Source organism: Epinephelus lanceolatus, chromosome 22 (assembly GCF_041903045.1).
Source record: "Epinephelus lanceolatus isolate andai-2023 chromosome 22, ASM4190304v1, whole genome shotgun sequence".
NCBI classification, from domain to species: domain Eukaryota; kingdom Metazoa; phylum Chordata; class Actinopteri; order Perciformes; family Serranidae; genus Epinephelus; species Epinephelus lanceolatus.
Window position 1 is genome coordinate 362,708 of NC_135755.1, and position 25,666 is coordinate 388,373.

A 25,666-nucleotide genomic window follows, 5' to 3' on the forward strand; every position below is an offset into this window, starting at 1 on the left:
TCGGCCATATCGTCCTGCACACCTTGACTGCAAATCTGTAGCAGACTGCCTACGAGTGCTGATAGGATGAGGAAACGGTCTTCTTGGAACGCTCACTTCTCAGCCTGTCTCTGACATCCTCCGTGATATGGAACTTATAACCTTCAGTTTGCAGATGGTACGAGGGCTCGCTTTAAATAATGCTGCAGCTTGGTTTTGCGGAACACCAGGTTGAAGTTGTCCTATCGCACGGGCCCAATCCAGATCAGTGAAACATGGCGTGCTGATTGTTGGAGCAGATGCCAGCTGACCACTGTAGCAGGGCCTGTGCTCACACCTGGTGGTTCCAGAAGCTTAAAACAAGAGTCAGTAGCAACGGCAAAAGAAAAGCTGTTTGGCATTGGTTGAGAAGATTTGGCAAATTTACACTCAGCTCTGCTGGTCATCCCACAAATGCATGATCCTTACAGATGTGGCAGCATTTAAAGGGAAATAAACAGGCTTTCCAACGGTGTAAGATTGATCGCCAAGAAGCTTTGTTACAAAGAAATAATTTACCAAACACACATTTCATTACTTTTTGTGCTTAGTTTCTAAAAACCAACCAATGTGAGAGGCTGCGGACACACAGACGAGTCGACCGTGTAGCAGCACCATACAGAGCACAGTGGTGTCTGTGAGGCCACAACCAATCATAAGGCCAGAGGTGGAAAAAGTACCTTTACTTTGGTGAAGTTCTACTTAAGTACAAGTAAAGCTACCCATCTAAAAATCTACTCAAGTTAAAGTAAATGGTAGTTTGTTTAAAATGTACTTAAAGTAGAAGTTACTTAGTTACTTCCAGCAGCTTGACGGGGGTCGCTCCTGTGCAGTGCAGAAATGTCCAGGGTCATAAATCCTGATGAACACAAGAATTCAGTTCAAGTTAGGGCTGCACAATATCATTAGAGCATCACCATGGCGATGTGTTCTTGCGCAACAGTCACAGTGTGAGACTCACAGTATGAGTTCATCATATCAATATGATATTAGTCAAAGGCAATATGCCAAACTTATTTTGCTGTTTAATACTTTAGGTTGTGAAGTTCTCAGTTTCCAGCACAGTTTGATTGTAAAATGTATATTTCATGCAAATACAGACTTTCAAATCCCAAATGAGGACTTCTGTCCAAATAGAGCTATTCAACTTATTGCAACACACTGTATATTGCAACACATATCGCAGTATACAAAATCGTCGTCGCTTTGTCAGTGTTGTCTAATATTGTGCAGCCCTCATTCATTTTGACTCACCAACACAACTGTTAGACTGATGATACACAGAGCAACTTTTTGAGCAATGTTGTTGGGCATTATTCTCAGAGATGCAAACAGGTGTATGGTCAAAAACAGAGAGAGAGCTTGTCAAAGCGAAATTCTGAATATTAAAATACACTAAAACTAATTTGGAAGAATACTGTGTATTCCACAACAGAACAAATCCACTGAGCAACTGTGTTTCCTCTATATGCAACTAGCAGGTGGTGCTCCGCTGCTGAAATATGACCTCTGCTGCTGAAATATGACCTCTACTGAAATATGACCTCTGCTGAAATATGACCTCTACTGAAATATGACCTCTGCTGAAATATGACCTCTGCTACTGAAATATGACCTCTGCCGCTGAAATATGACCTCTGCTGAAATATGACCTCTGCCGCTGAAATATGACCTCTGCTGAAATATGACGTCTGCTACTGAAATATGACCTCTGCTGCTGAAATATGACCTCTACTGAAATATGACCTCTGCTACTGAAATATGACCTCTACTGAAATATGACCTCTGCTGCTGAAATATGACCTCTGCTGAAATATGACGTCTGCTACTGAAATATGACCTCTGCTGCTGAAATATGACCTCTGCTGAAATATGACCTCTGCTGCTGAAATATGGCCTCTACTGAAATATGACCTCTGCTGCTGAAATATGACCTCTGCTGCTGAAATGACCTCTGCTGAAATATGACCTCCGCTACTGAAATATGACCTCTGCTACTGAAATATGACCTCTGCTGCTGAAATATGACCTCTGCTGAAATATGACCTCCGCTACTGAAATATGACCTCTGCTGCTGAAATATGACCTCTGCTGAAATATGACCTCTGCTGAAATATGACCTCCGCTACTGAAATATGACCTCTGCTGCTGAAATATGACCTCTGCTGAAATATGACCTCTGCTGCTGAAATATGACCTCTGCTGAAATATGACCTCCGCTACTGAAATATGACCTCTGCTGCTGAAATATGACCTCTGCTGAAATATGACCTCCGCTACTGAAATATGACCTCTGCTGCTGAAATATGACCTCTGCTGCTGAAATGACCTCTGCTGCTGAAATATGACCTCTGCTGCTGAAATATGACCTCTGCTGAAATATGACCTCTGCTGCTGAAATATGACCTCTGCTGCTGAAATATGACCTCTGCTGAAATATGACCTCTGCTGCTGATTTAGTTTTAGGGTTTTTTTGCTCTTTAGAAACTACTGTTATATTATTAGGTGCTACGGACGCTTCATATCCAGGTCAGTTCACACACTTGTGAGTAAAGCATATGAGAGGAGAGGAGAGGAGAGGGCTCCGTCTGATCTCTTCATAAACTAAAGTTATATTATTTTGTGCAACAGACGCTTCATATAATAACAATATACTATTGATCGTGTTATACGCTGAAACGTTTCACTTTATAACATGATGACATATTGTTTACATGACACCATGTCATTTCTGTCTCTACATGGTCGCACCTTTAAAATCATCCTCTGCTCTCTGTATCGTGCATGGCTCCCGATGTGCATGCGCACACACACATATATACACACACACACACACACACAGGTGAGCACACTAGAGCGCGGGCCGCATATTTCTGACCGACAATTATAACGGGCACTGTGCACATGGAGTTTTCTTTGGTTTCGTTGGTTTCTTCGTTCATGTCAACTGCTGCGTCTGCTTGTTCTTCTGCTGAAGCGCTCCCACCCTCCTCCAGCTCTCTCTCCAGTAACTCGCTTGTTCTGGGTCAATTCCACACGAGATTTCCGAGATTCACTCTTCTGGTTTGCATTTAGCCGAAAACTTTTTTTATTTACTCAGTAACGGATGTGATCTCCAGTGTAGCCAAGTACAATACTGCAGTCAAAATGTACTTAAGTAAAAGTAAAATTACAGATTTAAGAAACTACTGAAAAAATTACAAATGACACAAAAAAACTACTCAATTACAGTAACGTGAGTAAATGTAATTAGTTACTTTCCACCTGTGCATAAGGCGCACAGCAGCACAGCAGTACCTGGTGTGTGACGTGTGCAGACACTGGTCAGGAGCACATGACTGTAAGGCAGCAGAGGTGAGACAGGTGCAGATATCAGGTGTCTTCATCTATGAAGTGCATCTGAAGCCTCAGCCTGGAGACAAGTGTTCAAGACAGAAGACAGGCTCAAAGACCGGACAGCCTGCAGGGGGCGGTCCCTGTCCTCATGAAGCCCCTCTGTGATTGGCGGAGTGAGGGGAGACAGGTGTGACGTCAGCCGGTGTTCGCAGGGAGGAGGAGGTCTACCGCAGTGACACCGTCCTGTCTCTCTGTCTCCGTCTGTCTGTCGCCGTCCCGTCTCACCCATCACCGTCGATCAGTCGGATCGATACTCTGATCGTCTCTGACCGGAACCAGCAGCAGCAGCAGCAGCAGCCGCGGCGGAAGTCTCGTGCCGTCACCGAGGGAGCACACGGACCGACCTCCATCTTCATCCTCTTCATCCCCATCATCATCATCATGTCCGGCACCAAGGAGGAGGACCGCAAAGGCTCGAGCGAGTGGCGGGAATTCTTCTGGAACCCGCGAACTCACGAGCTGCTGGGCCGAACCGCCTCGAGCTGGGGTGAGTCCCGTTCACGCTCCGGTACCCTCTGTCCGTCTGTCTGTCCCCGTCCCCGTCAGGGTCTCTGTCCGTCCGTCAATGTGTCTCTGCCTGTGTGACGTCACAGCAGTACCCTGTGTGTGTTATTGATCAGAATCGATCAGTTCTGATCACTGACAGTGTGTGACGTCAGACGTCAGTGTTCTATAACAGTAATATGAGGATGTGTGACCTCATCAGCCCTGAATCATCATCATCATCATCATCAGATTAGGGACTGTTTGTTATTTATGAGGTAGAGGGGGGGTTAAATAATATTTAATCACTGAGGGGAGGGGCTAATGGTTTTATTTTGGCTGAGGGGAGGGGCTAATGGTTTTATTTTGGCTGAGGGGAGGGGCTTATGTTTTATTTTGGCTGAGGGGAGGGGCTAATGGTTTTATTTTGGCTGAGGGGAGGGGCTTATGTTTTATTCTGGCTGAGGGGAGGGGCTAATGGTTTTATTTTGGCTGAGGGGAGGGGCTTATGTTTTATTCTGGCTGAGGGGAGGGGCTAATGGTTTTATTTTGGCTGAGGTGAGGGGCTAATGGTTTTATTTTGGCTGAGGGGAGGGGCTTATGGTTTTATTTTGGCTGAGGTGAGGGGCTAATGGTTTTATTTTGGCTGAGGGGAGGGGCTTATGTTTTATTCTGGCTGAGGGGAGGGGCTAATGGTTTTATTTTGGCTGAGGGGAGGGGCTTATGTTTTATTCTGGCTGAGGGGAGGGGCTAATGGTTTTATTTTGGCTGAGGGGAGGGGCTAATGGTTTTATTCTGGCTGAGGGGAGGGGCTAATGGTTTTATTTTGGCTGAGGGGAGGGGCTTATGTTTTATTCTGGCTGAGGGGAGGGGCTAATGGTTTTATTTTGGCTGAGGGGAGGGGCTTATGTTTTATTCTGGCTGAGGGGAGGGGCTTATGGTTTTATTTTTGTCTTAGGGGAGGGGCTAATGGTTTTATTTTGGCTGAGGTGAGGGGCTAATGGTTTTATTTTGGCTGAGGGGAGGGGCTAATGGTTTTATTTTGGCTGAGGGGAGGGGCTTATGGTTTTATTTTGGCTGAGGGGAGGGGCTAATGGTTTTATTTTGGCTGAGGGGAGGGGCTAATGTTTTTATTTTGGCTGAGGGGAGGGGCTTATGGTTTTATTTTGGCTGAGGGGAGGGGCTTATGGTTTTATTTTGGCTGAGGGGAGGGGCTAATGGTTTTATTTTGGCTGAGGTGAGGGGCTTATGGTTTTATTTTGGCTGAGGGGAGGGGCTTATGGTTTTATTTTGGCTGAGGGGAGGGGCTTATGGTTTTATTTTGGCTGAGGTGAGGGGCTTATGGTTTTATTTTGGCTGAGGTGAGGGGCTAATGGTTTTATTTTGGCTGAGGTGAGGGGCTTATGGTTTTATTTTGGCTGAGGGGAGGGGCTAATGGTTTTATTTTGGCTGAGGGGAGGGGCTTATGGTTTTATTTTGGCTGAGGGGAGGGGCTTATGGTTTTATTTTGGCTGAGGGGAGGGGCTTATGGTTTTATTTTGGCTGAGGGGAGGGGCTTATTTATTTTTATTTTTTATTTTATAACTTCCAAACATCAAACATCTAAAATGTTGGAGGGTCATGGGACAATATTTATCTGGTAGATACAGAACAGCCCCTAAACTCAAAGTTAGCAGTGGTTAGTGACGTCTCTGTCACACAGACCTCTCAGATCTTTATTGAGACGAGCAGTTTGTCTCAGATCAAATAATATTGATGATGATGATGATGATGTGTCACATTAAATCTCAATGAAACATTTCAGTGATTATTGTCTCTGTGTGTTTGTATCTTTAAACTAGTGTCATAAATCAGACTCAAGGTGACAGGTTGTATAAGATAATGTGTGTGTCATGTCTCCAGCAGTGTGTGACAGGTTGTATAAGATTATGTGTGTGTCATGTCTCCAGCAGTGTGTGACAGGTTTAAGGGCTGATTTACGAGCACACACTTACTGATCATCATCTGAAAAGCTCAACATCTCTCTATTTATGCTCTCAACAAATAACTAATGTGAGCCAACTAGGATTTGTCCCCAGGTTCATTGTAAACTCTGACTTATCCATGCTAGCTGCTAACAGCCACCGCTGCAACTAACAAACTCAACAAGTCCATTCAGCAGCTCCACCATCCACAGTCAGACACACACGGCTGATTATTTACTGCTGAATTACAGCTCACAACTCGCACCAACCCAAACATCCTGGTGCAGACTATTTACTGGAGTTTACAGCCTGTGAAGTTCATACAAGCACGATCGTTCTCGGCAATGTCCACCAGTCCACCACCAACATTTTCATCACGCCTCGCCTTAGTTTTTATTATAAAGATCTACTTGTAGCTCGTCATCGTCTCATTTTGTCAGTGAAATGAACAGTGATGATTTGACCTAACGTGTGTGTTCAGAGTGTTTCCTGTTTGTGTCTGAGAGACAGAGACTCTGAGGATCATCCAGATCCTGATCAATGAAGGGATCTGACCAGGACAAGTTTCAGTCCTCACTGATGGACCCCACGAAATCCACCAGACCTTTAACAGTTAAAGAGTCAACTACGACTCCCATAGTGCATTTCACCAGGAGACAGCCAATCAGAGAGCTGAAAGTGACAGAGCCCTCCTGTCCTCTGAGAGACACACATTGGTCCCATTTCCTGTGTGATCCACAGTGTCTCCTTTAAGAGAGACACAGATTATAAATAGAGACAGAGTGACCTTCAGACGGGACACGGCTGACAGAGGACAAGTTAGCATCACTGACACACAGAGACAGAGACAGAGACAGAGGTCTCACTAAAACTGAAGACAGGTGGGAGTCACCAGAGGACCCAGGATGCCCGTCAGGAACTGGGGAGGGATTAAGAGGAACATTGAATATCTCCGGAACGCTAACTTTTTAGCATGTTAGCTAACGTTAGCTTCCATAGCAAAACAACCACGATTGGCTTCCTGTGACATCATCCGTCCACTGAGTGAGAGAGAGTCTGAGGTCTGCTGCTGCTTTACATAACTGCTCTTTGATGATGTCATGTCTCCCATCATGCATCAGGCCAGTGGATGTTTGGCCTTGATGGAGACTGAAGGACACACACACACACACACACACTTACACACTGATGCACACACACAATAACCTGAAGTAAACAGCCTCAAAGTGGAGCTGTGTGTGTGTGTGTGTGTGTGTGTGTGTGTGTGTGTGTGTGTCACCCTGCATGGTCGGTGCTCAGCAGCGCCCCCTGGTTGTCTCCAGCTCAGAGTCTCTCAGGTCTTTGCTCTGCTCTTTGAGCTCTGTCCACAGATGGTTAATGATGTCATGGTCGGGGACTGTGAGGGGCGTGGCCTAACCTTCAGCTGGCTCCTCTTCAGGGCGTCCATTGTGGATTTGGAGGTGTGTTACACATCATTGTCCTCTCCTCATCTTCACGACTCAGAGACACTTGAGCTCCGTCAGCTGGAGCAGCAGCGTCTGCTCATTATGGTCTGTCTGACCTTCATCAGTCCTCAGGACGTGTCTCCAAACAGCATCAGGATGTGTCTCCATGTCCCTGCACAGACCTGTGAGGCTCAGTGTAGTGGTGAGGACACACCATGAGGTCATACCTGTCCAGGTGTGTCTGCACAGTACGACAGTGCACCACCACTCTTCCTCTCTCACACAGTTTTCAGCTTGACCTCCACACTTCCTGTTAACGTCCATTTCTTAACGACATGACCAAGTGACCTGAAAACATTTGGCTATCTTCCTCTAGTCTTCATCAGGTCTCTGAGTGTTCAGAGTGCTGCGGCTGTTTATCTTCCTCTAGTCTTCATCAGGTCTCTGAGTGTTCAGAGTGCTGCGGCTGTTTATCTTCCTCTAGTCTTCATCAGGTCTCTGAGTGTTCAGAGTGCTGCGGCTGTTTATCTTCCTCTAGTCTTCATCAGGTCTCTGACTGTTCAGAGTGCAGGCAGCTGTTTATCTTCCTCTAGTCTTCATCAGGTCTCTGAGTGGTCAGAGTGCTGCGGCTGTTTATCTTCCTCTAGTCTTCATCAGGTCTCTGAGTGTTCAGAGTGCAGGCAGCTGTTTATCTTCCTCTAGTCTTCATCAGGTCTCTGAGTGGTCAGAGTGCAGGCAGCTGTTTATCTTCCTCTAGTCTTCATCAGGTCTCTGAGTGGTCAGAGTGTTGCGGCTGTTTATCTTCCTCTAGTCTTCATCAGGTCTCTGAGTGTTCAGAGTGCAGGCAGCTGTTTATCTTCCTCTAGTCTTCATCAGGTCTCTGAGTGTTCAGAGTGCTGCGGCTGTTTATCTTCCTCTAGTCTTCATCAGGTCTCTGAGTGTTCAGAGTGCTGCGGCTGTTTATCTTCCTCTAGTCTTCATCAGGTCTCTGAGTGTTCAGAGTGCTGCGGCTGTTTATCTTCCTCTAGTCTTCATCAGGTCTCTGAGTGTTCACAGTGCAGGCAGCTGTTTATCTTCCTCTAGTCTTCATCAGGTCTCTGAGTGTTCACAGTGCAGGCAGCTGTTTATCTTCCTCTAGTCTTCATCAGGTCTCTGAGTGGTCACAGTGCAGGCAGCTGTTTATCTTCCTCTAGTCTTCATCAGGTCTCTGAGTGTTCAGAGTGCTGCGGCTGTTTATCTTCCTCTAGTCTTCATCAGGTCTCTGAGTGTTCAGAGTGCTGCGGCTGTTTATCTTCCTCTAGTCTTCATCAGGTCTCTGAGTGTTCAGAGTGCAGGCAGCTGTTTATCTTCCTCTAGTCTTCATCAGGTCTCTGAGTGTTCAGAGTGCTGCGGCTGTTTATCTTCCTCTAGTCTTCATCAGGTCTCTGAGTGTTCAGAGTGCTGCGGCTGTTTATCTTCCTCTAGTCTTCATCAGGTCTCTGAGTGTTCAGAGTGCTGCGGCTGTTTATCTTCCTCCAGTCTTCATCAGGTCTCTGAGTGTTCAGAGTGCTGCAGATGTTTATCTTCCTCTAGTCTTCATCAGGTCTCTGAGTGTTCAGAGTGCTGCAGATGTTTATCTTCCTCTAGTCTTCATCAGGTCTCTGAGTGTTCAGAGTGCAGGCAGCTGTTTATCTTCCTCTAGTCTTCATCAGGTCTCTGAGTGTTCAGAGTGCTGCGGCTGTTTATCTTCCTCTAGTCTTCATCAGGTCTCTGAGTGTTCAGAGTGCAGGCAGCTGTTTATCTTCCTCTAGTCTTCATCAGGTCTCTGAGTGTTCAGAGTGCTGCGGCTGTTTATCTTCCTCTAGTCTTCATCAGGTCTCTGAGTGTTCACAGTGCTGCGGCTGTTTATCTTCCTCTAGTCTTCATCAGGTCTCTGAGTGTTCAGAGTGCTGCGGCTGTTTATCTTTCTCTAGTCTTCATCAGGTCTCTGAGTGTTCAGAGTGCTGCAGCTGTTTATCTTCCTCTAGTCTTCATCAGGTCTCTGAGTGTTCAGAGTGCTGCGGCTGTTTATCTTCCTCTAGTCTTCATCAGGTCTCTGAGTGGTCAGAGTGCTGCGGCTGTTTATCTTCCTCTAGTCTTCATCAGGTCTCTTAGTGTTCAGAGTGCAGGCAGCTGTTTATCTTCCTCTAGTCTTCATCAGGTCTCTGAGTGTTCAGAGTGCTGCGGCTGTTTATCTTCCTCTAGTCTTCATCAGGTCTCTGAGTGTTCAGAGTGCTGCGGCTGTTTATCTTCTTCTAGTCTTCATCAGGTCTCTGAGTGTTCAGAGTGCTGCGGCTGTTTATCTTCCTCTAGTCTTCATCAGGTCTCTGAGTGTTCAGAGTGCTGCAGATGTTTATCTTCCTCTAGTCTTCATCAGGTCTCTGAGTGTTCAGAGTGCTGCAGATGTTTATCTTCCTCTAGTCTTCATCAGGTCTCTGAGTGGTCAGAGTGCAGGCAGCTGTTTATCTTCCTCTAGTCTTCATCAGGTCTCTGAGTGGTCAGAGTGCTGCGGCTGTTTATCTTCCTCTAGTCTTCATCAGGTCTCTGAGTGTTCAGAGTGCTGTGGCTGTTTATCTTCCTCTAGTCTTCATCAGGTCTCTGAGTGTTCAGAGTGCTGTGGCTGTTTATCTTCCTCTAGTCTTCATCAGGTCTCTGAGTGTTCAGAGTGCTGCGGCTGTTTATCTTCCTCTAGTCTTCATCAGGTCTCTGAGTGTTCAGAGTGCAGGCAGCTGTTTATCTTCCTCTAGTCTTCATCAGGTCTCTGAGTGGTCAGAGTGCTGCGGCTGTTTATCTTCCTCTAGTCTTCATCAGGTCTCTGAGTGTTCACAGTGCTGCGGCTGTTTATCTTCCTCTAGTCTTCATCAGGTCTCTGAGTGTTCAGAGTGCTGCGGCTGTTTATCTTTCTCTAGTCTTCATCAGGTCTCTGAGTGTTCAGAGTGCTGCGGCTGTTTATCTTCCTCTAGTCTTCATCAGGTCTCTGAGTGTTCAGAGTGCTGCGGCTGTTTATCTTCCTCTAGTCTTCATCAGGTCTCTGAGTGGTCAGAGTGCTGCGGCTGTTTATCTTCCTCTAGTCTTCATCAGGTCTCTTAGTGTTCAGAGTGCAGGCAGCTGTTTATCTTCCTCTAGTCTTCATCAGGTCTCTGAGTGTTCAGAGTGCTGCGGCTGTTTATCTTCCTCTAGTCTTCATCAGGTCTCTGAGTGTTCAGAGTGCTGCGGCTGTTTATCTTCTTCTAGTCTTCATCAGGTCTCTGAGTGTTCAGAGTGCTGCGGCTGTTTATCTTCCTCTAGTCTTCATCAGGTCTCTGAGTGTTCAGAGTGCTGCGGCTGTTTATCTTCCTCTAGTCTTCATCAGGTGCCCATGGCTGCTGAGTGTTGGGACAAGCTGTCTCACTGCTCAGAGGTCTCACTGCTCAGCTGTCTAAGTGCTCAGCTGTCTCACTACTCAGCTGTCTCACTGTGCATTTGTCTCACTGCTCAGAGGTCCCAGGGTGTGTTGTGTGTGTGTTTGTGTGCGTGTGTTAATGTGTGTGTGTGTGTGTGCGTGCGTGCGTGCGTTAATGTGTGTGTGTGTGTGTGCGTGCATTAATGTATGTGTGTGTGTGTGCGCGTGCATTAATGTATGTGTGTGTGTGTGTGCATTAATGTGTGTGTGTGTGTGTGTGTGTGTTAATCTGGATTAAGCAGACAGACAAAGTTGATTGGACTGTAATCTATCCACACACACACACACACACACACACACACACATTTGTGTATATGTTGTTGTGAGGACCCTCATGTACCTCTTAAAGGGACAGTACCAGGCCTTTAACAGGTCACATGACCAGAGTCAGACTGTGATGTCATCTTTAAAGTCTGCAGCAGCACAACACACAGACAGATGTTGCCTGTAGTTACCTTTAGTTACCTGTAGTGACCTGTAGTTACCTGTAGTGACCTGTAGTTGCCTGTAGTGACCTGTAGTTACCTGTAGTTACCTGTAGTTGCCTGTAGTTACCTGTAGTGACCTGTAGTGACCTGTAGTTGCCTTTAGTTACCTGTAGTGACCTGTAGTTGCCTTTAGTTACCTGTAGTGACCTGTAGTTGCCTGTAGTTACCTGTAGTGACCTGTAGTTGCCTTTAGTTACCTGTAGTGACCTGTAGTTGCCTGTAGTTACATGTAGTGACCTGTAGTTACCTGTAGTGACCTGTAGTTGCCTTTAGTTACCTGTAGTGATCTGTAGTGACCTGTAGTTGCCTGTAGTTACCTGTAGTTGCCTTTAGTTACCTGTAGTGACCTGTAGTTGCCTGTAGTTACATGTAGTGACCTGTAGTTGCCTGTAGTTACCTGTAGTTACCTGTAGTTATCTGTAGTGACCTGTAGTTGCTTGTAGTTACCTGTAGTGACCTGTAGTTGCCTTTAGTTACCTGTAGTGACCTGTAGTTGCCTGTAGTTACCTGTAGTGACCTGTAGTTGCCTGTAGTTACATGTAGTGACCTGTAGTTACCTGTAGTGACCTGTAGTTGCCTGTAGTTACCTGTAGTAACCTGTAGTGACCTGTAGTTGCCTGTAGTTACCTGTAGTGACCTGTAGTTGCCTGTAGTTACCTGTAGTAACCTGTAGTGACCTGTAGTTACCTGTAGTGACCTGTAGTTGCCTGTAGTTACCTGTAGTCGAATATTTAGAACATATATACATATATATACATATATACTATATGTATATGTATGTATATATGGTATGTATATATGTGTTTAGGGGTTAAACTGTTACAGCTGTCAGCCAATCAGAGAGCAGGATTCTCTGTTGCCGGGTAAAAACCAGTTTGAACTGACTGCTGTTAATGTGAATGATAAAAATCCAACATGAGACAGAGCTGAGAGATTATACCCTCCCCCCTCACTCCTCCTCTCTCCCCACTCCTCCCCCTCCCTGCTCCCCCCCTCACTCCTCCTCTCTCCCCACTCCTCCCCCTCCCTGCTCCCCCCCTCACTCCTCCTCTCTCCCCACTCCTCCCCCTCCCTGCTCCCCCCCTCACTCCTCCTCTCTCCCCGCTCCTCCCCCTCCCTGCTCCCCCCCTCACTCCTCCTCTCTCCCCGTTCCTCCCCCTCCCTGCTCCCCCCCCTCACTTCTCCTCTCTCCCTGCTCCTCCCCCTCCCCAAACACTGAATGTAGGTCATGAGCAGGGGGCGGGGCCAAACTCAAGAGGATTATAAAGATGACATTTAGAGGAGACGATGTGATGAGCTGCACTGTGTCATAAAATAACTCCTGCTTTGTGTCTCTTCCTGTCTCCTCCTCTATCTCCCCCTCTGTCTCCTCCTTTGTCTCCTCCTCTCTCTCCTCCTCTGTCTCCTCTTTTGTCTCCTCCTCTCTATCCTACTCTGTCTCCTCCTCTGTCTCCCCCCGTCTCCTCCTCTGTCTCCCCCCTCTGTCCCCTCCTCTGTCTCCTCCTCTGTCTCCTCCTCTCTCTCCTCCTCTGTCTTCCCCTCTCTCCTCCTCTGTCTCCCCCTCTGTCTCCCCCCTGTCTCCTCCTCTGTCTCCCCCCTCTGTCTCCTCCTCTGTCTCCTCCCTCTGTCTCCCCCTCTGTCTCCTCCTCTGTCCCCCCTCTGTCTCCTCCCCTGTCTCCTTCTCTGTCTCCTTCTCTGTCTCTCCCTCTGTCTCCTCCTCTGTCCCCTCCTCTGTCTCCTCCTCTGTCTCCTCCCCTGTCTCCTCCTCTGTCTCCTCCTCAGGTCTCATCCTGCTCTTCTACCTGATCTTCTACCTGTTTCTGGCGGGGATGTTTGTTCTCACCATGTACATCATGCTGCTGACGCTCGACGACTACAAGCCCACCTGGCAGGACCGCCTGGCTACTCCAGGTAACAAAACAAACACACAGACCATATTCAGCCTGTGACTGGTTAACGAGGCTCAGCTGTGACTGGTTAACAAGACTTAGCTGTGACCGGTTAACGAGGCTCAGTCTGGGACTGGTTAATGAGGCTCAGCTGTGACTGGTTAACAAGACTTAGCTGTGACCGGTTAACGAGGCTCAGTCTGGGACTGGTTAACGAGGCTCAGCTGTGACTGGTTAACGAGGCTCAGCCTGTCATTAGTTAACAAGGCTCGGCCTCTGACTGGTTAACGAGGCTCAGCTGTGACTGGTTAACAAGGCTTAGCTGTGACTGGTTAATGAGGCTCAGCTGTGACTGGTTAACGAGGCTCAGCTGTGACTGGTTAACAAGGCTCAGCTGTGACTGGTTAACAAGACTTAGCTGTGACCGGTTAACGAGGCTCAGCTGTGACTGGTTAACGAGGCTCAGCCTGTCATTAGTTAACAAGGCTCGGCCTCTGACTGGTTAATGAGGCTCAGCTGTGACTGGTTAACAAAGCTCAGCTGTGACTGTTTAACAAGACTCAGCCTGTCATTAGTTAACAACGCTCCGCCTCTGACTGGTTAACGAGGCTCAGCTGTGACTGGTTAACAAGGCTTAGCTGTGACTGGTTAACAAGGCTCAGCTGTGACTGGTTAACGAGGCTCAGTTGTGACTGGTTAACAAGACTTAGCTGTGACCGGTTAACGAGGCTCAGTTGTGACTGGTTAACGAGGCTCAGTCTGGGACTGGTTAACGAGGCTCAGCTGTGACTGGTTAACGAGGCTCAGCCTGTCATTAGTTAACAAGGCTCGGCCTCTGACTTGTTAACGAGGCTCAGCCTGTCATTAGTTAACAAGGCTCGGCCTCTGACTGGTTAACGAGGCTCAGCTGTGACTGGTTAACAAAGCTGAGCTGTGACTGTTTAACAAGGCTCAGCCTGTCATTAGTTAACACGGCTCCGCCTCTGACTGGTTAACAAGGCTCAGCTGTGACTGTTTAACAAGGCTTAGCCTGTCATTAGTTAACAAGGCTCGGTCTGTGACTGTTTAACTAGGCTCAGCTGTGACTTGATAAGAAAGCTCAGCCTGTGACCGGTTAATGAGGCCCAGCTGTGACTGGTTAATGAGGCTCAGCTGTGACTGGTTAACAAAGCTGAGCTGTGACTGTTTAACAAGGCTCAGCCTGTCATTAGTTAACAAGGCTTGAACTGTGACCGGTTAACAAGGCTCAGCCTGTGACTGGTTAATGAGGCTCAGCTGTGACTGGTTAACGAGGCTCAGCTGTGACTGGTTAACAAGTCTCAGCTGTGACTGGTTAACAAGGCTTAGCCTGTCATTAGTTAACAAGGCTTGAACTGTGACCGGTTAACAAGGCTCAGCCTGTGATTGGGTAACAATGCTCGGCCTGTGACTGTTTAACGAGGCTCAGCTGTGACTGGTTAACAAGGCTCAGCTGTGACTGGTTAACAAGGCTCAGCTGTGACTGTTTAACGAGGCTTAGCTGTGACTGGTTAACAAGGCTCAGCCTGTGACCGGTTAACGAGGCTCAGCTGTGACTGGTTAATGAGGCTCAGCTGTGACTGGTTAACAAGACTTAGCTGTGACCGGTTAACGAGGCTCAGTCTGGGACTGGTTAACGAGGCTCAGCTGTGACTGGTTAACGAGGCTAAGCCTGTGATTGGGTAACAATGCTCGGCCTGTGACTGTTTAATGAGGCTCAGCTGTGACTGGTTAACAAGGCTCAGCTGTGACTGGTTAACAAGGCTCAGCTGTGACTGTTTAACGAGGCTTAGCTGTGACTGGTTAACAAGGCTCAGCCTGTGACCGGTTAACGAGGCTCAGCTGTGACTGGTTAATGAGGCTCAGCTGTGACTGGTTAACAAGACTTAGCTGTGACCGGTTAACGAGGCTCAGTCTGGGACTGGTTAACGAGGCTCAGCTGTGACTGGTTAACGAGGCTAAGCCTGTCATTAGTTAACAAGGCTCGGCCTCTGACTGGTTAACGAGGCTCAGCTGTGACTGGTTAACAAGGCTTAGCTGTGACTGGTTAATGAGGCTCAGCTGTGACTGGTTAACGAGGCTCAGCCTGTCATTAGTTAACAAGGCTCGGCCTCTGACTGGTTAACGAGAATCAGCTGTGACTGGTTAACAAGGCTTAGCTGTGACTGGTTAACAAGGCTCAGCTGTGACTGGTTAACGAGGCTCAGTTGTGACTGGTTAACAAGACTTAGCTGTGACCGGTTAACGAGGCTCAGTTGTGACTGGTTAACGAGGCTCAGTCTGGGACTGGTTAACGAGGCTCAGCTGTGACTGGTTAACGAGGCTCAGCCTGTCATTAGTTAACAAGGCTCGGTCTCTGACTGGTTAACGAGGCTCAGCTGTGACTGGTTAACAAGTCTCAGCTGTGACTGTTTAACAAGGCTTAGCCTGTCATTAGTTAACAAGGCTTGAACTGTGACCGGTTAACAAGGCTCAGCCTGTGATTGGGTAACAATGCTCGGCCTGTGACTGTTTAACGAGGCTCGGCCTGTGACTGGTTAACAAGGCTCAGCTGTGACTGTTTAACGAGGCTTAGCTGTGACTGGTTAACAAGGCTCAGCCTGTGACCGGTTAACGAGGCTCAGCTGTGACTGGTTAATGAGGCTCAGCTGTGATTGGTTAATGAGGCTCAGCTGTGACTGGTTAACGAGGCTCAGCTGTGACTGGTTAACAAGGCTTAGCCTGTCATTAGTTAACAAGGCTTGAACTGTGACCGGTTAACAAGGCTCAGCTGTGACTGGTTAACAAGGCTCAGCTGTGACTGGTTAACGAGGCTCAGCCTGTGATTAGGTAACGAGGCTAAGCCTGTCATTAGTTAACAAGGCTCGGCCTGTGACTGTTTAACAAGGCTCGGCCTGTGACTGTTTAACGAGGCTCAGCTGTGACTGGTTAACAAGGCTCAGCCTGTGACCGGTTAACGAGGCTCAGCTGTGACTGGTTAATGAGGTTCAGCTGTGACTGGTTAACAAGGCTTAGCCTGTCATTATTTAACAAGGCTTGAACTGTGACTGGTTAACAAGGCTCAGCTGTGACTGGTTAACGAGGCTCAGCCTGTGATTGGGTAGCGAGGCTCAGCCTGTCATTAGTTAACGAGGCTCAGCTGTGACTGGTTAACGAGGCTCAGCCTGTCAGTTAACATGGCTCGGCCTGTGACTGGTTATCAAGGCTCAGCTATGAGTGGTTAACAAGGCTGTCATTAGCCTGTCATTAGTAAAGGAGACTCAGCTGTGACTGGTTAACGAGGCTCAGACTGTAATTAGTTAACGAGGCTCAGCTGTGACTGATTAACAAGGCTCAGCCTGTGACTGGTTAACGAGGCTCAGCCTGTCATTAGTTAACAAGGCTCAGCCTGTGACTGGTTAACGAGGCTCAGCTGTGACTGGTTAAAGAGGCTCAGCCTGTTATTAGTAAACGAGGCTCAGCCTGTGACCGGTTAAAGAGGCTCAGCTGTGACTGGTTAATGAGGCTCAGCTGTTACTGGTTAACAAGTCTCAACTGTGACTGGTTAACAAGGCTTAGCCTGTCATTAGTTAACAAGGCTTGAACTGTGACCGGTTAACAAGGCTCAGCCTGTCATTAGTAAATGAGAGTCAGCTGTGACTGGTTAACGAGGCTCAGCTGTGACTGGTTAACGAGGCTCAGCCTGTGACTGGTTAACAAGGCTCAGCCTGTGACCGGTTAACGAGGCTCAGCTGTGACTGGTTAACGAGGCTCAGGCTGTCAGTTAACACGGATCGGCCTGTGACTGGTTAACAAGGCTCAGCTGTGACTGGTTAAAGAGGCTCAGCCTGTCATTAGTAAACGAGGCTCAGCTGTGACTGGTTAACGAGGCTCAGCTGTGACTGGTTGACGAGGCTCAGCCTGTGACTGGTTAACATGGCTCGGCCTGTGACTGGTTAACAAGGCTCAGCTGTAACTGGTTAACGACGCTCAGCTGTGACTGGTTAACAAGGCTCAGCCTGTCATTAGTAAATGAGAGTCAGCTGTGACTGGTTATCGAGGCTCAGCCTGTCATTAGTAAATGAGAGTCAGCTGTGACTGGTTGACGAGGCTCAGCCTGTGACTGGTTAACAAAGCTCAGCCTGTGACTGGTTAACAAGGCTCAGCTGTGACTGGTTGACGAGGCTCAGCCTGTGACTGGTTAACAAGGCTCGGCCTGTGTCTGGTTAACAAGGCTCGGCCTGTAACTGGTTAACGAGGCTCAGCCTGTGACTGGTTAACAAGGCTCAGCCTGTGACTGGTTAACAAGGCTCAGCTGTGACTGGTTAACAAGACTCAGCTGTGACTGGTTGACGAGGCTCAGCCTGTGACTGGTTAACAAGGCTCAGCCTATGATTGGGTAACAAGGCTCAGCTGTGACTGGTTGACGAGGCTCAGCCTGTGACTGGTTAACAAGGCTCAGCCTGTGACTGGTTAACAAGGCTTGGCCTGTGACTGGTTAAAGAGGCTCAGCCTGTCATTAGTTAACAAGGCTCGGCCTGTGACTGGTTAACAAGGCTTGGCCTGTGACTGGTTAAAGAGGCTCAGCCTGTCATTAGTTAACAAGGCTCGGCCTGTGACTGGTTAACAAGGCTCGGCCTGTAACTGGTTAACAAGGCTCGGCCTGTGACTGGTTAACAAGGCTCGGCCTGTAACTGGTTAACGAGGCTCAGCCTGTGACTGGTTAACAAGGCTCAGCCTGTGACTGGTTAACAAGGCTCAGCTGTGACTGGTTAACAAGACTCAGCTGTGACTGGTTGACGAGGCTCAGCCTGTGACTGGTTAACAAGGCTCAGCCTATGATTGGGTAACAAGGCTCAGCTGTGACTGGTTGACAAGGCTCAGCCTGTGACTGGTTAACAAGGCTCGGCCTGTGACTGGTTAACAAGGCTTGGCCTGTGACTGGTTAAAGAGGCTCAGCCTGTCATTAGTTAACAAGGCTCGGCCTGTGACTGGTTAACAAGGCTTGGCCTGTGACTGGTTAAAGAGGCTCAGCCTGTCATTAGTTAACAAGGCTCGGCCTGTGACTGGTTAACAAGGCTCGGCCTGTAACTGGTTAACAAGGCTTGGCCTGTGACTGGTTAACAAGGCTCGGCCTGTGACTGGTTAACAAGGCTCAGTTGTGACTGGTTAACGAGGCTTAGCCTGTGACTGGTTAAAGAGGCTCAGCCTGTCATTAGTTAACGATGCTCAGCTGTGACTGGTTAACGAGGCTCAGCTGTGACTGGTTAACGAGGCTCAGCCTGTCAGTTAACACGGCTCAGCCTGTGACTGGTTAACAAGGCTCGGCCTATGACTGGTTAAAGAGGCTCAGTCTGTCATTAGTTAACAAGGCTCGGCCTGTGACTGGTTAACAAGGCTCGGCCTGTAACTGGTTAACAAGGCTTGGCCTGTGACTGGTTAACAAGGCTCAGTTGTGACTGGTTAACGAGGCTCAGCCTGTGACTGGTTAAAGAGGCTCAGCCTGTCATTAGTTAACGATGCTCAGCTGTGACTGGTTAACGAGGCTCAGCCTGTCAGTTAACACGGCTCAGCCTGTGACTGGTTAACAAGGCTCAGCTGTGACTGGTTAAAGAAGCTCAGCCTGTCATTAATAAAGGAGACTCAGTTGTGACTGGTTAACAAGGCTCAGCTGTTACTGGTTAAAGAGGCTCAGCCTGTCATTAGTAAAGGAGACTCAGTTGTGACTGGTTAACGAGGCTCAGCCTGTCATTAGTAAATGAGACTCAGTTGTGACTGTTTAACGAGGCTCAGCCTGTCATTGGTTAACGAGGACGTGTGTTGTCATGTTTCAGGGATGATGATTCGTCCGAAGGGGGACCAGCTGGAGATCAGTTTCTCGGTGTCGGACACTGAGAGTTGGGACGGTTTCATTCAGAACCTCAACAACTTCCTGTCCCGTAAGACGCTGGTTAAACAATCAGAATATTACAGGATGTGATGTAACACATCGTAATTAATTCATGTGTACAGTTTGGCGTCTGACTCTCTACTTGTCTGTCTGTCCACCTGTCTGTGTGCCTACAGCGTACAACGACAGCTATCAGGTTCAGACCAATGATAACTGCCCACCAGATCAATACTTCATTCAAGAGGACAGTGGAGAGGTAACCTGTCTGTTTCTACACCTGTCTGTCTCCACCTGTCTCACTCTTCACCTGTCTCACTCTATGTCTGTCTGCCTCTCTGCAGGTCAGGAACAATCCTAAGCGTTCCTGTCAGTTCAATCGGACCATGTTGGAGGAGTGTTCTGGGATTTCAGATCGTTTCTATGGTTACAGCAGAGGTCAGCCCTGCATCCTCATCAAACTCAACCGGGTACGTTGACCTTTGACCCTGAGACCAAACTGAACCTGGTCTGTGGGTGGACCGTTGTGACGGGTACGTCCATCTTTGACCCTGAGACTAGACTGAAGCTGGTCTGTAGGTGGACCGTAGTGACGGGTATGTCCACCTTTGACCCTGAGACCAGACTGAACCTGGTCTGTGGGTGGACCGTAGTGACGGGTACGTCCATCTTTGACCCTGAGACCAGACTGAAGCTGGTCTGTGGGTGGACCGTACTGACGGGTATGTCCACCTTTGACCCTGAGACCAGACTGAACCTGGTCTGTGGGTGGACCGTAGTGACGGGTACGTCCATCTTTGACCCTGAGACCAGACTGAACCTGGTCTGTTGGCAGACCATAGTGACGGGTATGTCCACCTTTGACCCTGAGACCAGACTGAAGCTGGTCTGTGGGTGGACCGTAGTGATGGGTACGTCCATCTTTGACCCTGAGACTAGACTGAAGCTGGTCTGTAGGTGGACCGTAGTGACGGGTACGTCCATCTTTGACCCTGAGACCAGACTGAACCTGGTCTGTGGGTGGACCGTAGTGATGGGTACGTCCATCTTTGACCCTGAGACTAGACTGAACCTGGTCTGTTGGCAGACCATAGTGATGGGTATGTCCACCTTTGACCCTGAAACCAGACTGAAGCTGGTCTGTGGGTGGACCGTAGTGATGGGTACGTCCATCTTTGACCCTGAGACTAGACTGAAGCTGGTCTGTAGGTGGACCGTAGTGACGGGTACGTCCATCTTTGACCCTGAGACCAGACTGAACCTGGTCTGTGGGTGGACCGTAGTCACGGGTACGTCCATCTTTGACCCTGAGACTAGACTGAAGCTGGTCTGTAGGTGGACCGTAGTGACGGGTACGTCCATCTTTGACCCTGAGACCAGACTGAACCTGGTCTGTGGGTGGACCGTAGTGATGGGTACGTCCATCTCTGACCCTGAGACCAGACTGAACCTGATCTGTGGGTGGACCGTAGTGACAGGTACGTCTATATTTGACCCTGAGACCAGACTGAACCTGGTCTGTTGGCAGACCGTAGTGACGGGTACGTCCATCTTTGACCCTGAGACCAGACTGAACCTGGTCTGTAGGTGGACCGTAGTGACGGGTACGTCCACCTTTGACCCTGAGACCAGACTGAACCTGGTCTGTAGGTGGACCGTAGTGACGGGTACGTCCATCTTTGACCCTGAGACCAGACTGAACCTGGTCTGTAGGTGGACCGTAGTGACGGGTACGTCCATCTTTGACCCTGAGACCAGACTGAACCTGATCTGTAGGTGGACCGTAGTGACGGGTATGTTGACCTTTGACCCTGAGACCAGACTGAACCTGGTCTGTGGGTGGACCGTAGTGACGGGTATGTTGACCTTTGACCCTGAGACCAGACTGAACCTGGTCTGTAGGTGGACCGTAGTGACGGGTATGTTGACCTTTGACCCTGAGACCAGACTGAACCTGGTCTGTGGGTGGACCGTAGTGACGGGTATGTTGACCTTTGACCCTGAGACCAGACTGAACCCGGTCTGTAGGCGGACCGTAGTGACAGGTACGTCAGCCATTGAGAACCAGACTGACTCTGATTGGTTTTCATGACGTTCCTGCTGACGGATCATTTGGTTCTCTGTTAATGGAGACACTGAAACACGTTCTGACCTGTCTGTCCACCTGTCTTTCTCTACAGGTCATTGGTATGTTGCCGGGGAAGGACGGTCAGTCTCCTTATGTCATCTGTGGAGCCAAGGTATGTATCTGTCTCTCTGAATTTGAATCTGTCTCTCTGAATCTGTCTGAATCTGTCTCTCTGAATTTGAGTCTGTCTCTCTCAATCTGTCTCTCTGAATTTGAGTCCGTCTCTCTGAATCCATCTCTCTGAATCTGTCTCTCTGAATTTGTCTCTCTGAATTTGAGTCCGTCTCTCTGAATCTCTCTCTGAATGTGTTTGTCTCCATTTTTTTATCCCTCCATCATCAGAGGTATAAAGTGGAGAAAAATGAGTGGGTAAGAACAAATGAAGGTTGTGGAACATAGAACCACAGAGTTAGAACATAGAACCACAGATTGAGAACGTAGAACATAGAATCACAAAGTTAGAACATAGAACCACAAATTTATAACGTAGAACCACAGAGTTAGAACATCGAACCACAGATTTAGAATGTAGAACCACAGATTTAGAACGTAGAACCGGATTTAGAACATAGAACCACAGATTTAGAACGTAGAACCACAGAGTTAGAACATAGAACCGGATTTAGAACATAGAACCACAGATTTAGAACGTAGAACCACAGATTTAGAACGTAGAACCACAGAGTTAGAACATAGAACCGGATTTAGAACATAGAACCACAGATTTAGAACGTAGAACCACAGAGTTAGAACATAGAACCGGATTTAGAACATAGAACCACAGATTTAGAACGTAGAACCACAGAGTTAGAACAAAGAACCACAGATTTAGAACGTAGAACCACAGATTAAGAACATAGAACTGGATTTAGAACATAGAACCACAGAGTCAGAACATAGAACATGAACAGAAGTTCTCCTGGTTAATGTTCCTGTGTGAACTGCAGGTTATTGATGACTGATCTGAAGTATTGATCAGTGTGTGTGTGTGTGTGTGTGTGTGTGTGTGTGCAGAGGGAGGACACTGAAAAGATTGGACCTTTGGCCTACTATCCTCCCAACGGAACCTTCAACCTCATGTACTACCCATACTACGGCAAGAAGGCTCAGGTAACACACAGAGAACACACACAAATACACACACACACACACACACACACACACACTAGAGGACGGTGTGTTCAGGAACTGTGATGATGTCCTGCAGTGATGTCATGTCACTCAGTGTGTGATGTGTTCAATGTCACAGGTGAACTACACTCAGCCACTGGTGGCCGTGAAGTTCCTGAACGCCTCTCTGAACACAGACATCAACATCGAGTGTAAGATTCACTCCAACACTCTGGCCGACGGCAGCGACAGGGACAAGTTCGCTGGACGGGTGTCCTTCAAACTACGAATCAACGACAAATAGACACACACACACTCATACGCTGGTTAAAGCTGCACATGTCAACATGTTTCAGCTGTCACACACACACACACACACACACACACACACACACACACACACACACTCTGTCCGTTAGAGCCTCGAACACACCTGTACCTGTCCTCAGTCATGATGTGTTTACTGACCTTTAGTTCCCATCTGATTGTTTCCTGTACCCATCCTGTTGCTTCAGTGCAGCTTTAACTGACCCCAAACCCACCAATCAGCACTCACACACGCTGTGATGTCACTGAGGACAGACTGACCCACAGGAGGCTCTTCACCTCCTTCATCATCATCATCATCATCATCGTCACTCTGCATGAACACCAAATTACTGATCACACAGCTGACGTGTTTACTGTTTATTTATTTATGTCTCCAGTTATTTATTACCTGTTTGTTTGTTTATTTATTTATTTGTTGACATATTTATTTATTTATTTATTTATGGTGATGTTTTGTTTTTTTACAACTTTAAACTCATCACAGAGAGCGCCATTAATACTGGACTATCAGGTAAGAAAGGCTCTGATTGGCTGTTTACAGTACACACACGTCACAAACCAGTTCAACAGAAACCAGTTTAACAGGAACCAGTTTAGCAAAACCAGTTTAACATCAGAAACCAGTTTAACAGGAACCATTTTAATAAAACCAGTTTAACTAAACCAGTTTAACATCAGAAACCAGTTTAACATCAGAAACCATTTTAACAAAACCAGTTTAACATCAGAAACCAGTTGAACAAAACCAGTTTAACATCAGAAACCAGTTGAACAAAACCAGTTTAACATCAGAAACCAGTTTAACATTAGAAACCAGTTAAACAAAACCAGTTTAACATCAGAAACCAGTTGAACAAAACCAATTTAACACCAGGAACCAGTTAAACAGGAACCAGTTTAACATCAGAAACCAGTTTAACAGAAACCAGTTCGGTAATTGGTCTCGTCGTGTGTTGCCATGGAAGCAGCTGAATCCACAGCCAGTCGGATGCTCGCTGTAGTAGCCATGGTAGCAGTGTTGGTGTGTGATGTCATATCTTTGTCTGGTTAGTTAATTAGTAATTAGTGATGTCATGACTTCATGTGGTCATCCAGTTAGGAAGTGGTTCAGTGTTTGTTTGTTGTTTTTGTTGATTTGTTTATGTGTGATTTTGTTTACTATCGTCACCATGGGGCTGAGCATGACAACCGTTACCATGACAACCAGACCAGGTGACACACAGTCTCTTTACCTGTCCTTCACCCCCCATACACACACCTGAACTGCTCTCCAACAATCGTCTTCCTTTAAAGAATGACCAGCCAATCAGATGGTCCTGCTGTATGATGTCATATGATACTTGTTTGTGGTTGGTTGATTTCTCCCGTCTGAAAATTTCCTTATGTTTCACAGACATAGAAAAAATTAAGAAATTAAACAAAAAAAAAATTACAAAAAAAGAACATGTCTGTGTGATTTATGTACTACAAACTGTAATACCTCCTTTTTTAGGACTACAAACTGTAATATTTCCTGGTTTTAGGATTACAAACTGTAACACTTCCTTTTTTAGGACTACAAACTGTAATATTTCCTGGTTTTAGGATTACAAACTGTAACACTTCCTTTTTTAGGACTACAAACAGTAATACTTGCTGGTTTTAGGACTACAAACTAATACATCCTGGTTTTAGGACTACAAACTAACACTTCCTGGTTTTAGGACTACAAACTGTAATACTTCCTGGTTTTAGGACTACAAACTGTAACACTGGTTTTAGGACTGCAAACTGTAACACTTCCTGGTTTTAGGACTACAAACTGTAATACTTCCTGGTTTTAGGACTACAAACTAACACTTTCTGGTTTTAGAACTACAAACTATCACACTCCCTTTTTTTAGGACTACAAACGGTAACACTTCCTGGTTTTAGGACTACAAATTAACACTTCTTGAAACGTGTCAACTGCTGTGGTATTTGGCAACATGTGTCATCTGGTGGAACCGCGGGTCAGTTGTGGCAGTGGGTCAGTTGTTGTGGCAGTGGGTCAGTTGTTGTGGCGGCAGGTCAGTTGTTGTGGGGGCGGGTCAGTTGATGTGGCAGTGGGTCAGTTGTTGTGGCAGCGGGTCAGCTATTGTAGCGACGGGTCAGCTGTTGTGGCGGCGGGTCATTTGTTGTGGCGGCGGGTCATTTGTTGTGGGGGGTCAGTTGTGGCGGTGGGCCAGTTGATGTGGCAGCGGGTCAGTTGTGGCGGGGGTCAGTTGATGTGGCAGTGGGTCAGTTGTTGTGGCAGCGGGTCAGTTGTTGTGGGGGCGGGTCAATTGTTGCGGCGGGGGGTCAGTTGATGTGGCGGGGGGTCAATTGTTGCGGCGGGGGGTCAGTTGTTGCGGCAGGGGGTCAGTTGTTGTGGCGGGGGGTCGGTTGTGGCAGCGGGTCAGTTGTTGTGGCGGGGGGTCAGTTGTTGTGGCAGCGGGTCAGTTATTGTGGCAGGGGGTCAGTTGTTGCGGCGGGGGGTCAGTTGTTGTGGCAGCGGGTCAGTTGTTGCGGCAGCGGGTCAGTTGTTGCGGCGGGGGGTCAGTTGTTGCGGCGGGGGGTCAGTTGTTGTGGCAGCGGGTCAGTTGTTGTGGTAGGGGGTCAATTGATGTGGCGGGGGGGTCAATTGATGTGGCAGGGGGTCAATTGATGTGGCAGGGGGTCAATTGATGTGGCAGCGGGTCAGTTGATGTGGCGGGGGGTCAGTTGTTGTGGCAGGGGGTCAATTGATGTGGCGGGGGGGTCAACTGATGTGGCGGGGGGGTCAATTGATGTGGCGGGGGGTTCAACTGATGTGGCGGGGGGGTCAGTTGATGTGGCGGGGGGTCAGTTGATGTGGCGGGGGGGTCAGTTGATGTGGCGGGGGGTCAACTGATGTGGCGGGGGGGTCAATTGATGTGGCGGGGGGGTCAGTTGATGTGGCGGGGGGTCAACTGATGTGGCAGGGGGGTCAACTGATGTGGCGGGGGGGTCAATTGATGTGGCAGCGGGTCAGTTGTTGTGGCGGGGGGTCAACTGATGTGGCGGGGGGGTCAATTGATGTGGCAGCGGGTCAG

General features: G+C 48.0%; 1 protein-coding gene across 1 annotated transcript; it reads left to right on the top strand.

Annotated features, from left to right (window-relative positions):
* Positions 1-3,534: 3,534 nt before the first annotated feature.
* atp1b2a (ATPase Na+/K+ transporting subunit beta 2a) lies at positions 3,535-24,035 on the top strand. Its single transcript, XM_078164053.1, has 8 exons — positions 3,535-3,901; positions 13,037-13,165; positions 18,975-19,079; positions 19,207-19,286; positions 19,372-19,497; positions 21,208-21,267; positions 22,170-22,265; positions 22,405-24,035. The coding sequence occupies exons 1-8, from the start codon at positions 3,796-3,798 to the stop codon at positions 22,567-22,569; spliced, it is 867 nt and encodes a 288-aa protein (XP_078020179.1). The 5' UTR covers positions 3,535-3,795; the 3' UTR covers positions 22,570-24,035.
* The last annotated feature ends 1,631 nt before the right edge of the window (positions 24,036-25,666 follow it).

What these genes read in the sequence shown, in the direction of transcription:
- atp1b2a (XM_078164053.1), top strand. Translation starts at nt 3,796, where the DNA reads ATGTCCGGCACCAAGGAGGAGGACCGCAAAGGCTCGAGCGAGTGGCGG. An exon ending in TTCAAGAGGACAGTGGAGAG is followed by an intron (nt 19,287 to 19,371) that starts GTAACCTGTCTG and finishes GCCTCTCTGCAG; the next exon opens with GTCAGGAACAATCCTAAGCG. An exon ending in TCCTCATCAAACTCAACCGG is followed by an intron (nt 19,498 to 21,207) that starts GTACGTTGACCT and finishes CTTTCTCTACAG; the next exon opens with GTCATTGGTATGTTGCCGGG.